The following is a 13,758-nucleotide window of genomic DNA, read 5'->3' on the forward strand; positions in this document are numbered from 1 at the left end:
CCATCACTGCGGTGCTGCAGTGTGGGGCCTGGGAGAGGGAAGGGAGCTTTCCCTCCGGTGCCTACCTTTGCTTTCTGTGCATCTTCTGATCAAGTCACATTGTCCGGCTATACTCGATGCCGCTCTTGGCAGAAATGCCAGACCACGGCAGAAGGCTGCAGAGAAGGCTCTGGGCTTGTCGATATATCCGCTGGGGAATTGAACAGGGGCTCAGGCTGGCTAGTGTTGACCCAATGTGCTGTAGGTAGTCAGTGGCCATCAGTTAAGGACAATGACATTTATACCGTAACTAAAGAAATAACTTAAAACACTCTTTGGGCTGGCACTCTCGAAGGAGCATGTGGGACGCAGTGAAAACTGCCCTCTCAGTTTTTTAGACCGACTTGCTCCTCACACTCAACTGACTGCTTCTTTCCATTAAAAGCAGATCCACTTTGCATCGTAAGAGCACGCAGTCTGGGAACGCTGGCTCCAAACTGTGTGGGAAATATCCCAGCTAAGTCGCTGCTAGTTTGCTTTGCACTCCACAGCAAGTTACTGTGGGATCGCAGTCCATCATCTGTCCAGAGAGATTTTGACCATTTAGCTAAACCTGGGAAAGATTAAGAAACGTTTCATCTAAATTTGGTTTGTTCTCCATTTTCTACTCAGCCTGCCTCTCAAGGCAAGGTGCTTCCCTTCTGAATGGAAAACAGGGCTTGATCACATCCAGGATCTGAAGTTCAGATCTTTTCAATGTAACTGGAAGAGCTGGCACACACCCGCTTTCTTCTGGCAATCTGGGAAGTCAAACTCACCACATCAGGTGCTGAGCCTGATGAGACCCAGGCCAGGCCAGGGTCACCGATGACCCTGCCACCACAGCAAACAGAACCAAGGGCTTCTCTGACATGACAAATCTGAGGCTGCTGGGGAAATTCTGCACCACTCAGTCAAAGACTGCCTAACTTCAGCTAAACGCCAGTGCTCACTTTCACTGGCAAACTTTCCCCAGATTAGGATTCAATGTACCATCCTACATTGACTCCCTGAACTGTTCCCAGAGACTTGGAAAATACTTGGAGGAGTTTGGCCATAAACGGACCACTGCCAAATCAGCCTAATACTGTGTTTCTTTTGGCTTCAAGGAAATCAGTTCAATTAAGCCCACATCTGCACAGGCATCTGTCCCCAGACCTAGCCAGGTCACACTTTGCTGGACTGCTATTTCTAACCCCAAACATGGTTTGGTGTTTGCTTAGCTCATTCAGACTAATCAGACTGAAGGGTAAAGGATATAAGATTGTCCAGGGTGGATGTCCACCGTTGATGTAGAGAACGTAGGTGAAGCCATCTTTGAGGACCCCTCTTATGGAATAATAATAGGGAAGATAGTGGTGCTGTTTAAAGTCTCTGTTTTCATAGAAGTTTATTGCTGTGTTGTTAGTGGTGAGGACATGCAGATAGATGGCTTTGCAGTGATCCTGGGCAGTCGTTGATATATGATCTTTTAAACTTTCAAGCAAGAGCGATCCTATCAAAGGAAGGAACAACAGAATCAGTGCAGCTTCCTGTGCTGTCACTGGGAAGGCAAGCTCAGCTCCCAGGGGGATCACCTGCACCCACCGTTCAAGCAATGACTGCTGCACGTGCTTAGAAAAGAACCCAGATCCCACTCAGTTCTCCCGGTCCCTCATCAGGACACTCAGCAGGGCTGTGCTCTGTGGTTCAGATACGAATCTCATCTCACCAGTGAGCAGGGCTTCAAGCCGACACAGGAATCTGCTAGTAATACCCATCCCCAGCCAAGCAACTCTTGGCTTTGGGAGCCATTTGGTTTTGGGGAAGACTAGCAAGTCTTCAATTGCATCAGTTCTCTCATAATTATTTATTTTAAAGCCATTTAAAATTACAAAGAGTTAAAACAGGATTTCACAAGCAGGTCACTGCACTGTTTCTGCTGAACTCAAACTAAAAACATCTAAGAATTGGTACGACTTTAACATCCCTTCTTGGGGAAGGGCTGAGGCATAAAGTCTCCTTCAGCCAGGGTCTGCTGCAGCCACGAGTGTCAGCAGGAGAAGCCAGAGAAGGGCACAGAGGATACTCCAGCCCCAGGAGACTAGACCTGGAGGTTCATCTGAACAATCTCAACACCGCAAGAAGGACCCAGCAGGACTTGCTTCCTGCCCACACCTACACTACCACAGAAGGGATTTCTGGTAACCGCCATCCGAGGAAACAGCACAGCTACTTCTTCCACCTGGTGTCATGACACCAGGCACTGCTGAAGAGTTTAGCTAGTACAAAACACACAGATGAGATTTAGGCTGCAGTTTCACAGTCACCATAGGAGAAGCACAGGGCACGTAAGATTTTCAGCAGCACCCACAGAACTTCAGAGCACAGGTCAACAGCACTGACTCATGGTTACTTGATACTTAGTAGGAATTTACACCAGCCGAGCACGAAGAGCCACCGAGAGAGGACAACAGGAGAGCAATTTAATTTTTTTAAGACATATTCCACTTACATCCCACATTAATTCAACTGCCCTCTAGTTTAATAGCAAAGAGCTAGAAATGAAAGCCTTCTAAGGCCTGCTAGAGAGGAAAGAGGGAAAAAAAAAATCTGCGGTGCTTAAAAATGTGCCTGGGGTGAAAAGATTCCTGCATGAAAGACTCCAGCTTCAAACAGAAGTAGAAAAAATCTCGAGAAGAGAAAGCTCTCAAAAAAAGCATCTGCAGCTTCTTTAGGTTGTTTTGCTACAGCTTCAAGTCCAAAGACTTATCGAGAGCGCACTGCGACATACTCTCTGGATTTAAGGGAGGCAGGAAATACTGATACTGAAGGAAAACATTCCAGCAAGACAGAGCTGGAGATCAGGATTTGGAAGCTGAAAGGGGACTCCAAATAGCTTTAACTTTACAAACAAAAGACCCCATTACCTCTTTCGTTGAACATTATTCTCTGTAAGCATTTTCTGCTTTGTAGAGAAAACCTCTCTGATGCAGCATTTCAATGTAAGCTTTAAATACAGTGCTCCCACTGCTTATTTCTTTATGCATCATATCAGTTTGTATCTTTGTAAGTGTGAGCAGGGGAAAAGGGAAGACTTGAGGAAGAGAAGTTACACCTGCACCCACTGAACAGGTGCCAGATGTGCAACACTGAGTCATGCTGCCAAACCTGGCCTATTTCATTCTGTGGATCCGGCTCATAAAGATATAGACGGTACTTGAAATTGTACCAGAAGGGCACTTATATGATGATAAAGCATCCTACTCCAAAGGGAGAGGAACCCTCCTGACTGCAGGATTTTCACACAGTTGTAAAATTGCTGTGTTGCGGCAGGCATTCAGAACTGACCTTTACATGCACTTGACAAATTTAATCAAGTCCAAATTACGCTCTTTTCCAGTTCCCTTAGTCTTTTTCCTAAACATGTTTCATCTTTTTAAATTGAAAGCTTAAAAGCAGCTACATTTTCTGCCTCGGGGCCAGGCTTCTGATATCCACGGAAGAAAAACAGAAGCTAGGGAATATACGCTCCCCCTGCTTGTCCCCACTGGACGGGCTCAAACCTGATGCTTCAGTCAGTCTCAGTCTCAACAGCTCTTCCGAAACTCTTGGTGAGGACAGCAGCAGGAATGCAAGTTTGCGGTAATCTCAGCTATTCCCTGGGAACAAGACAGACACAGCCCCACGCTCCCCAGAAACATCTGCACATTCTGTGTCAGGCCAACATCAATGAAGAGTTCTCGGTGCACCTTCATTAACAGCTCAAGGGGGGTGCGAGCGTATCACCTTCCCAATCGCTGGGTCAAGTCGTAGACAAGCTTGTCTCAACAGGCGTGAACAGGAGTGAGATGTTGCTGCTCTTTCGGTCATGCCTGCTAACCACACATGGCAAACAAGACACAGCAACAGAGCTGTCATTTAGCAGCATCTTACCTATTCCGTGCTTTCTGAACTCCTTCACCACGCCAAGACTTAAGATGTAAGCAACTTGAGTGTCCACAGGAAAATTGGAAGCTAGGATGTCTCCATCCTGAGTAGAGATATGACAAGTTATTTAGTAGGATACTTGGGGAGGGAGAGGAGAAAGCAAGCATCCTGTACTGGAACATCTAAAACAAGGCCAGTGGGGAAACTTCTCTGCACAGAACAGTCTTAGGTGGAACTTCTGGACAGGAAGAAGGGCAAAAAGAAACAAACATGGCCCCTAGGGGGTATCTTTCATATTGTCTTTACAGGCACAGAACACAAATCATTAGGGTTTTCTTGCTATGTATGTTATTTGTATACTTAGACATATTAAACATATTTGCGCTATTTCCTCAGAGAGATTCAAATTGTCAATTTTGGACTTGCATGCCGGTTTCTAGATCAGCAACAGTCTTTTTTGCCTGCACGCTCAAGCTGATCTTCACGTCAAATGGAGATGTCCGTACTGCTGTAGAAGGCAAGGAGCATGTCCTATGGGCCCTACTGCCCAGCTCAATATCTGAACAAGCCCCTGGATTTCAGGTTGGTTGGAACAAGAGCCTTTTGCTGGAGTTAACAAGGCTGCTGAAGAGGTAGTTTCTGACATTATTTAGCTTTGAGATGAAGACATAGCCAGCATGAAGAGACCCATGCCACTCAGCACTCTGAGGTCCTAAGGAGAACAGTACCAATTATTCCCTGTATAATCTTAACACTGATGGGCATTTAGAAGTTACTGGACTCTCTGCATTGTCTTTGTTTTATTTATTTTCCTAGGCTGTTCTCACTGGTGACTTCCCTCCCCAGTGTTCCAGCAACCATTTCCTCTTCACCTCTGGCCATGCTGTGCTCTCGCTCCCAGCCTCGAAGCTCTCTTACCCATAATGCCCGAGCTTTCTGCAGATTGGTTCTCTCTGCTTCACGTTTGAAACAGTGACTATTTAAATGAAGGCCACTCTGGTTTCTGCAGGAAGTGAGCCCTCAGGAGTGACTCACTCAGTACAGCTAAGGAAGTTCAAGCCTTACGTAAGAAAGGAGGAGGTTTGTTCTCCCACAGCTGTGCATTCCTCTGTCACCACCATGACCAGGTACACTGAAAACAGCCAGGCGGAGTACAGCGGCCTGCTACACAGTCACTTTTAGAGCAGGCCTGCATTATCTGCTCTTTCCATGGAGCCTCAGACAGTCAGGTTCCCATCAGACCACAGCTGCCTTGCCCCAGCAGATAAAGACTTTCTGGAAACAGGCTGCTCAGCAGAAGTTTCTAACCCCTGCAGCCCACACATTCTCACATATCTCATCACCAGTGCTCCATTAGCTGGAAATCAGCATGTTTTTGGTCTTTTGATTAGGTCAGGATGGCTCTTACAAGTGTCCAGATGAAGGGGGAAAAATACCCCAAACAGATTCCAGGTGACCACGGCAAGTGGTGGGACATCTCATACCGGAACAGTTTCCCTACCTCTTTATGCACTTTTGTTCTGCTCTTGATCTCTGCTACTATCATTCCCACGATGGAGCCTCTATACGTGGCTGCAAGGGAAAAGAACTTCTTGTTGGAAGTGATATCTCGGTACCATGAGTCAGGGTACCTGGGAAGAAAGAAAAAACAGGAACGTTTAGAGAAAACGGAGCCCACGAGAGCAGGCAGGGTTACAGCAAACACTGTGTCGAAGTGCTGCTTAAAACGGGAAAGCAACCTCAGGGAAACGGGCAGCAACACCTTTAAATGCCCGTCAGAACTGCAGGCCAATGGATTTCACACAAGTCTAAGGACGGGAAGCTGTACTACTGGAAGGGCTATCTTCTGAAAAGATGTAAAGTCAAGTTATATGTCCATCTCAAGCTCTTTCTATGCTACTAACTTAACTTATTCCATAAATGGGGTGGGTACATTATTCACCTTTCCTATCTTAACTCCTGTGTGGTACTGGGAAACACCAAACAGCTGCTGTATCCCATGTGCATGGCTTCTCCCCGTTGCACCTGAGATGCAACGCAGGCTGCTGCTGATGTAACGGTCTCCCGCTTTGCTAAGACAATCACATTTTTGTTTTCTGTTCATTGCCCAGAGCCTTCACTTCCATCTTTAGTGAGCTACTTTTAAATACAGGATCCATCTGCACTCATTTAAAGAGCTTAAGAATCTTATTAATTTGATACACACTGGAAAAAAAATACTGCATATTGGTACAAAAATTATGCCTCCAGACTCCAACTCTCCTCCCTCTTCTGCAGATACTGAAAGAGAAACTACAGTACGCTGATTTAAACCTAAATGAAGGTTCAGCAGGTGCTGTGTTAAAAAACACCCTGCAAATTCAAAAAGCTATGAATGCTTTTGCTGGTTTGTTAAATTTCATGCAATCTTAATTATACCCTGCTAAAATCCTCTATAAACCTGCTCGATGAAGCTAAAGAAAAAAAAATTCTTTGAAGTCTAAAGCTACAGTTTCCCTAGATGCTTTAAGCCCAAAAGCTATCACAGTCCCCCAGAGAAGCTCCTCATCCCTGTGCTTATGGCACAAACTTTTACTGAAGAGAGGCCTGAGGAACTGACCTGGGACAGACTGCACTTAACTTTAATCCAAATCAAGTCTCTAAACTGTTTTTTCCCATGCAGCTGTACAAATACTTGTGCTGATAGATAGGAAAGACAACAGTCAACCAGGAAGAAGGGGAAGGCAGTGCTGTTTCGTTCAATAGCGCTGTCAGCAGCCTCCTCACAGAAGTAACAGAAAGGTATATTGTGTACCGCTTCACCTACATGAGGGCTTACATTCCCCGCCACACCACCACTACATGAGGTCTGCTGTAGGACAAAAAAATTCAAAAGGTAACAATGCAAATGAACTGGGTCCAGCAAAGCAGGAGGCGTCACAAGGGGGCTTAAAGCAGGAGACCCCTTTCCATTCCGCCTGCGGAAGAGGCTAGCACAAAAAGTGTTTATGCTAAGTGAGAGAATGGAAAAACAGGAATATTTTTTAAATGAAAGAACTGATATGCTTTTGACTTGTTTGGTACAAGATTCCTCTGTCCAGAGGTCTGGTCTCAACAGTGGCCCATTTCAGAGGGTGAAGACGACACACCAAGCTGAGGACAGCCAGGCATGTCCTGCAACTAATGCTCTTCAGAGCCTGGCAACCACGTAACACCCAGGTTCAGCACGGGACGGAACAAACCTAACCGTCCAGGCTACCTGGAAGCACAGCATCAGTTAGATACTACTCACACACAATCCATTCAACTAAACTCCCTGTTCGTGTCTTGCACAAACTTCAGTTTGAGGCTTAAGTCTGACTGAACAGCGTTGTGCTTGGGGAGCAACAGCAATCCTGAGAACACAGGCACGTACTGTTTGCCCTCCTCCTGGGATGCTCAGAACGACTGTCCCTTAGGAACAGTCAGCTCGTTGTTGGTTTGGGTCAGCTCTGAGAGTGTTTTCTTCGCACACGCTCAAGAACACGACTTCATTTCACAAACGCAGGGACACTGTCATTTTTCCTGATGGTATAATCCCATTCCTCTCTCTCGCAGTCTTTCCCAAATAGCAGATCCACCCCTTTAATTACAAAGCCCATTTGTCTGCCAAAATCTGCAGAGAGAAATATTCTGATGACTTTACGGTTCTGCAGGAGAGGCAGCAACAGGCCGTTCATGGGGACACCACCACAGTGCAGAAAAGATTCACAACCTGCTGCCAGCTTAGCAACAGTCCGGAGACAGTTGCAGAGCCTTTGGTCTCAGCTCCAAACTGTACCCGTGCAGGTTCACAGCACCTGTGTCTCGCTCCCCTTCCTCCCGCATCCCAAACCTGTGACGTACTCTATGGGGAACCAGTCGCCGCAGAGCTGTTTCACTGTGTCTATGTCATCGTGGCAGAGAAGACGCAGGTTTACGTCAGTAAGCGCAGTCGGGGGCACCTCCTCTGTCATTCACGCCTGCAAGAAGAGAAGGTGCGTTAGGAAAGAGGAAACAAAGAGGGATTCTCAGCATCAAGCAAATTGTTCTTTCTAATACAAGCAAGTTTTCAAGAGGGCTAGAGTAAAACACAGCAGAACTAACCTGAGCAGCAACCTGGAGCCCTGCTGCCTGCAGGATCAGGGCTGGCACAAGCTCAGCTCGCCCAGCACCACTGCACTTCTCACGGGCAGATCCAGACCCACCCCACCAGCTGCCTCTCGCTATTCACGCACACCATCGCTGTAGCATGACAGACAGATTTAAACACTCTCACTGGACTGGATGTGCCATTCAAGCAATTTCAGTGCAAGAGCTGCGTTAGCTTCCTAGCACTCCCTCCAGCACACAAAATGAATAGGCACAGCAACGATTTGAGCTTGATCTGCTTTGACAGCGCACAGAACAGAGCGTGCCAATTGCTCCCTAAGAATTTGGGAACATCTGCTTCCACAATAGCACTAAGAAAAAACAGGTTAGACCACAGAAATCCATGTTCCATCCCCAAAGTCGGAGGTAGGAAGGTACTATAGGGTAGGAAGGTACTATAGGGTAGCTTTCTTCTGCAATCCCCTTGAAAGCAGCTACCAGTTAACATAACATGGTAATATTCAGAAATGAAAGTCCCCAGATGCCAGGTCTTCCAGCACTGATGTTGAAAAGGGGGTAATTAGCTCTGCTAACGAGAACAACATTCAGCCTTGACTTAAGCACACTCCCTGCACCACATGCTCCGTGAAGCCTTTCCATGGATAGGATGCTTCCACCCATCCGTCTGCCCCAACAGAGGCGTTAGCCCCCCATGCCCGATCTCCTAGGGTGAGGAGCAGCAGCTCCGCCACTGGTTTGCTCACAACTCAGAACTAGTCAAAATAGCCGATGCATCAGGAGGAGGAAGGACACAATTAATATTCACTATCATCCAGAGAAACCTTTGCCAGCCCTTCTCCCATCCAGGCAAAAGGAATAGCAAAATGCTTCAATAGGTAAGAGCTCGGAGGAAGTTTTCCTGTAGCTCTTGAAAAAGATGAAATAAGGTGGGCTTCTTCAAGCAAGAGGTCCTTCCGAGACATGGCTATCGTTCCAGTGATCGGTCCTTAAATATTTCATTCTGGAGAGCATCTGAAAGAATCTGTATCTTGACACGGATCATTGTTCTCCTCCAAAGAAGTGCTTAAGGAATCATTGCTACTAAACAGTCTGTTCTAGGATTGCTGTTGCACATTTACTGAGCAGCTTGCAGCTTTTACAATCAGTCCAAGTGCTGGTTTCAGAAGGACTTAAGCACCTGAATCCCTCAAAAAAGAAGAAAAAGAAAAAGAGTAGTCCTTGGTGCTTTTAAGGCTAATTTTACACTGCTAGAAGTGGCTCAACCCCTCTGAGGCTGAAGTTCTGAATTCGCACCCGCTAAACCAGGAGCGGCCACGCCAGCAAGCGCGCCCTCCGCCGCGAGGCCAACGAAGACCTTTCGGCACGCTTCAGCTTTGCTCTGGAGGACCCCGAAGGGAGCCCGAGCTCACGTGCTGCAGCTGAGCAGCGCGCAGCCGCCACGCGGGGCGCTGGCCAGACCACGGGCTGTGGGGGCCCAAGGGCCGAGCCGTGGGGCCATCCTCACCGCCGGTGCCCCTGGTCCCACCCTGCCACGTGCACCTCCCCGGCCCTCGCGCTGGCTCCCTTGCAGAGCCATTTCAGAGCAGAAACCCAGCACCACCTCACTTGGGTTTCCCAGTGAGGGCACACAAGCTGCTTGCATGCCCGAAGACCTCAGCAAAGCTAAAGGTCAGCTTAGAGGGAGGGAGGAACGAGCAGGAACGGGCAGCTGGATCAGCTTTGGCCATGGTGAAGCTCCAAGCTTCACGTCATTTCATCAGCGGGCAGCGCTCCGCGTCCAGGTTTGCAATGGCAGTATTCTACCGCGTCATGACTTTTATTATTTTTGAAACATTTAAGTGTCCTGTAAGTCAGCACCCTTACTCAATCAAACATTTAAAATACTCTGGGCATTAATAAACAAGAGAGAGATGGGACAACTGTACCAGAGCCACATTCATTGCTACCGAGCAGACAAAGAAGGGCCAGGGGTTTCTAAGAGCCAACTTAGTCAGCACAGGACACACATTCTTGCATGGATTAGTTCATGTTTATCTAACAGTTTATATCCTCAAAGAGCTAGGCAAGCGTTATGCATTATCCTGTAGCTCAAGCCAGCCTTCTTCCCCCTCCACCAAATCACACGTACATGTTCATATTTGAGTCGCTTCTTGAACTAATAATTCCTCTTCCCCCCCCAAATTCAGACACCCCGTCCCCAGCATGGGGCATGTTAGCAGGGACTCACACCATCCACTTTCTGCTATGTGACCAGAGAGGGATGCTCTTGCATTTAAATTGCATTTAATTTGCATTTAAAGCAAATTTAGGACACCTCCCTGGCAGCGTGCCCTGCCACAGAGTTTTGGGAGAACAGATCTGTGCAACTGTTACCAGCAACGTATCACTGCTGCCACAGAAACAACGGCAGAAAATTAGTAACTGCGATGATGGGGAGAGAAGCTATCCCAGGCAAGTCAGCTTTCTTCACATTCAGGTGGCAGACCTGCTTCTGGCTCTTCGCAAATATTCAGACCAACATTCAAGATCAAAGTCTTGGCACTTCTCACATCCATGTGGCACACTGTAATTAGCGGAGCGAAAGTCCTGAACAGGAGCCCTTCCCAATCACTGTTCGCACGTGCCAAGTCTGAGAGCAACACTTGCGAGGCTGTGAGAGAGCTCGCCTGCGTAAGTGACCCAAAGATTGCCCAGAGCTTTGCTGAACTCTATACTGAATGAGAAATACTTTTGTCTACCTGTTCAAAGCAGAATCTGAAAACACCAAGGTTATCTGCTTCCAAAGCCTTCTTCCGAGACACGTATCAAAGGCCCTTGAGGCCAAGCAGCAGCTCAGCACCCGCTCGCATTACACGGAGAAGCGGCAGCGGCAGCAGCTCGGCGTTCTCGCTACGCTGCCCCACAAATCCCCTGCGGAAACCAGCCGCCCGCAGCTGCCGAGCTGCTGAAACCAGGCTGCGGGAGGCACGGAGCACCCTCCGAGGCTGACGGCCAGTCAGGGATTTTCAAGAACACAGTAGAAAAGAAGAAATCCAAATCCAACACACATTAAAAAAATAATAGGAGGGAATGATGCATTTTGGATGAACACAGCTGAAAAGGCCTAACAACTGACTGCTTTAAGCAGCTGTAAGAGCTGAGACCTACCGTTACTACATCAGTCCTAGTGTTTCAACTTCCCTGTGCAGAAAAACAACTTTTAAGACTTGCACGCTTTAAGAATTGCTCTTCCAAGCTGGTTTTGGGTAAGATGCCTTCTCCTACGGGCTCCACCAGCAGAAGCTCGTCATTTACAGGAACAGTGGCTGTACTGCACCGAAGCCAGCTCTATCATGCCATGCGCCACACAGGCGGACAAAGAGCTCTCCAGGGCAGAGACTAAGAAAGCCACAGACTATGGGAGAGAACTGTGATTATTGCTGGGAGCATCATGGAAAACAGCTTTCCCACCTCACTAGAAGCCTCCCGAGCCTGTCCTGCAGCCACCGGGCAGGAGGCGTTTCACGGAAGCACCCCGAGGAGAACCACCCGCCCGTCTGCCTGAAAGAGAAAAGCAGGGCAGAAGCACAAAGTCACTTGCTAAAAGCTGCAGGGATTCGGGATGGTGTTTCAGACAAAGCTTGATGTCTGCAGTATATAACATACAGCAAGAACGAGAAGTCATCAAAAGGCTTAAGACAAAATAATTGAGACATGGTGGAGAATAGGAAGCTCTAGGGGAAACATGGATGCAAGCTCGGATTTGACTTCTGTGGCAGGTGTGAGTGAGGCATACTAACATTCATCAAAGCCAAAGACAACTTGCAACTGATTTAAGCTGTTATCTCTGGAGGGAATGTTTTGTTGCAAAGACAGAACAGTTTCTGCAACTTCATAAAATCGTCCTCCAACAGTGCAATTGCTAAGACAGAAAGCTGCTCTGGGATGCGGAGGTTGTTCTTGCCATGGCACTCTGCAGCTGCGCAGTACGTTCCTGGAAGTCAAGAGTGTTCATTAATGGAAGTAAATGACAGAGTTAAAGAAAAAAAATGAGATACTGTGGCCATTTAGACATTAAAAGCATGTATTTAGCACATGAGACTTTACTTGGAGGCACAGGTCTGAGCATCCAAGACTTTGAGGGGAGCAGCAGCCACCCGGACTGCACAAGCAGCACGCTAGCTAGTAGTCTGCTCGCGTGACCTGCAACACAGCAGTCCTCTGAACCTGACTAAAACGTCAGTAAAAATAGATTATATTTCAGGCACTTTATGTGCTTTACAACTAGTTTAAAGAGTAATTACTGAAGCTGCCTACCAATCTGTTGGCTTGCACAACAGCTAGCAAGTTGGCACTTAGCAGAAAATGAAATACATGATGCATGCTACTACCAATCATGAGAAAATACAGCCGCGAAAAGCAGCAGGGAGAAAGGTTATTCACGCTACCTGCACTGGGAGAAGATGGCAACTGAAATTAAAGACAGCGCTTTATCAGAAAAAGCTTCTGTACTCCCCAGATCTGCAATAACTGCCTGAAGGGAGTAAAAAGGAGAAAGTTAAGAGATTAATTGTGTACAAGAGGCAATGACACGGGAGTGACACCACTTAGACTAATGACTGAGAGGAACTCCAAATCCTCACACAGGCAAGTTGGATGATGATCACTAGTCCTTCCACAACTGGTGGTCCCTGCAGCCTGCAGGCGAGATAAAAGCCAGGCCCCCTTCCCTCTCCGAAACACCAGAAACTACATTTGGTTTACACGTAGCCCTCAAGAAACCAAAAAAGATTGCAGGGGGTAACTGCAGGGAAGGAGGACATCTACTTTTATGAGGAACCAAAACACACAGGAGGAAGGGTTGCTAACAGATGAAAAACACTTAAGCTAAGTCATAAGAAGAGGCAGCTAACGAGAAGGAGGTGCCCAGAAGATGGCTTCGGAGGAAGCAACCACCACCCATGCCGAAACCCAGAGCGCTGCCTGCGCCGAGTATGCGCACTGCTGGTGACGCCTCCAGCAGCACCTCCCTGCCCGGCCAGGACAGAGGCCCAGGTCCCAGGAGAGCTCTGCAGTAACATTTAGAGAGGGGAAAGGTCCGACGAGTGCCAGAGCTGCTGCCGAGCACAAAGACGGGAAGGGAGAGAAAGAGGGTGGAAGCCATCGCCTTTGTATGGTGAAAACACTGAAATTACTATCCAGACTAGCAAGCAGTACCACTGTAACGCCTTTCCTCCTGGTCGCATCGAGCAGATGCTCTGCGGTTCCCTTTGCACGATACCCACATCAACGCTTTGCCCCATCTGGCTTCCTTTAGAGCATACGCAGCTACACCACAGTCAAGTTGTCTTTACATGCAATTTTTCAGTCACACATTATTTACCTCATGTAAGCTAATTTCCACATTAGTTTTACACGACAGTCTGTTAATCTTCCCAAACTCCCACCCCCTCCATACTTGGGGTTATAGTTAACCTTGCAGAACAGGTCTGAGGCCGAAACCATGCACGAGAGAGCACAGTTCATTAGAAAGACAGCGATAGCTGGAAGCGGAGCAGATGACACTGCAGCAAAGGTGACCGGTATGCCAGCACATAAAAGCTTACGACCCATACGAAAAGTCTCAAGTTTTCCTGACAAGCAGAAAATAAGTGAGCTTATAACAAGGCACTTCACAGTGAGGTGAGATATACTATATGAACCAATTTCTGCCTATAGTGCGCATCTCTAGTAAAGTGATCA

The 13,758-nt window shown here is 47.5% G+C and overlaps 1 protein-coding gene across 1 annotated transcript in view; it reads right to left on the reverse strand.

Annotated features, from left to right (window-relative positions):
• NAA60 (N-alpha-acetyltransferase 60, NatF catalytic subunit) overlaps positions 1–13,758 on the reverse strand; it is a 28,953-nt gene that overhangs the window by 4,226 nt on the left and 10,969 nt on the right. The window contains exons 2-6 of the mRNA XM_064520558.1: positions 7,792–7,907; positions 5,429–5,558; positions 3,934–4,030; positions 1,279–1,513; positions 66–251 (exon numbers count right to left, since the gene is read on the reverse strand). Of these exons, the coding sequence (XP_064376628.1) occupies positions 95–251; positions 1,279–1,513; positions 3,934–4,030; positions 5,429–5,558; positions 7,792–7,901 (729 nt within the window). The 5' untranslated portion in view covers positions 7,902–7,907 and the 3' untranslated portion in view covers positions 66–94. The remainder of the gene's footprint in view (positions 1–65; positions 252–1,278; positions 1,514–3,933; positions 4,031–5,428; positions 5,559–7,791; positions 7,908–13,758) is intronic.

Source organism: Dromaius novaehollandiae, chromosome 14, assembly GCF_036370855.1.
Source record: "Dromaius novaehollandiae isolate bDroNov1 chromosome 14, bDroNov1.hap1, whole genome shotgun sequence".
Lineage (NCBI taxonomy): Eukaryota > Metazoa > Chordata > Aves > Casuariiformes > Dromaiidae > Dromaius > Dromaius novaehollandiae.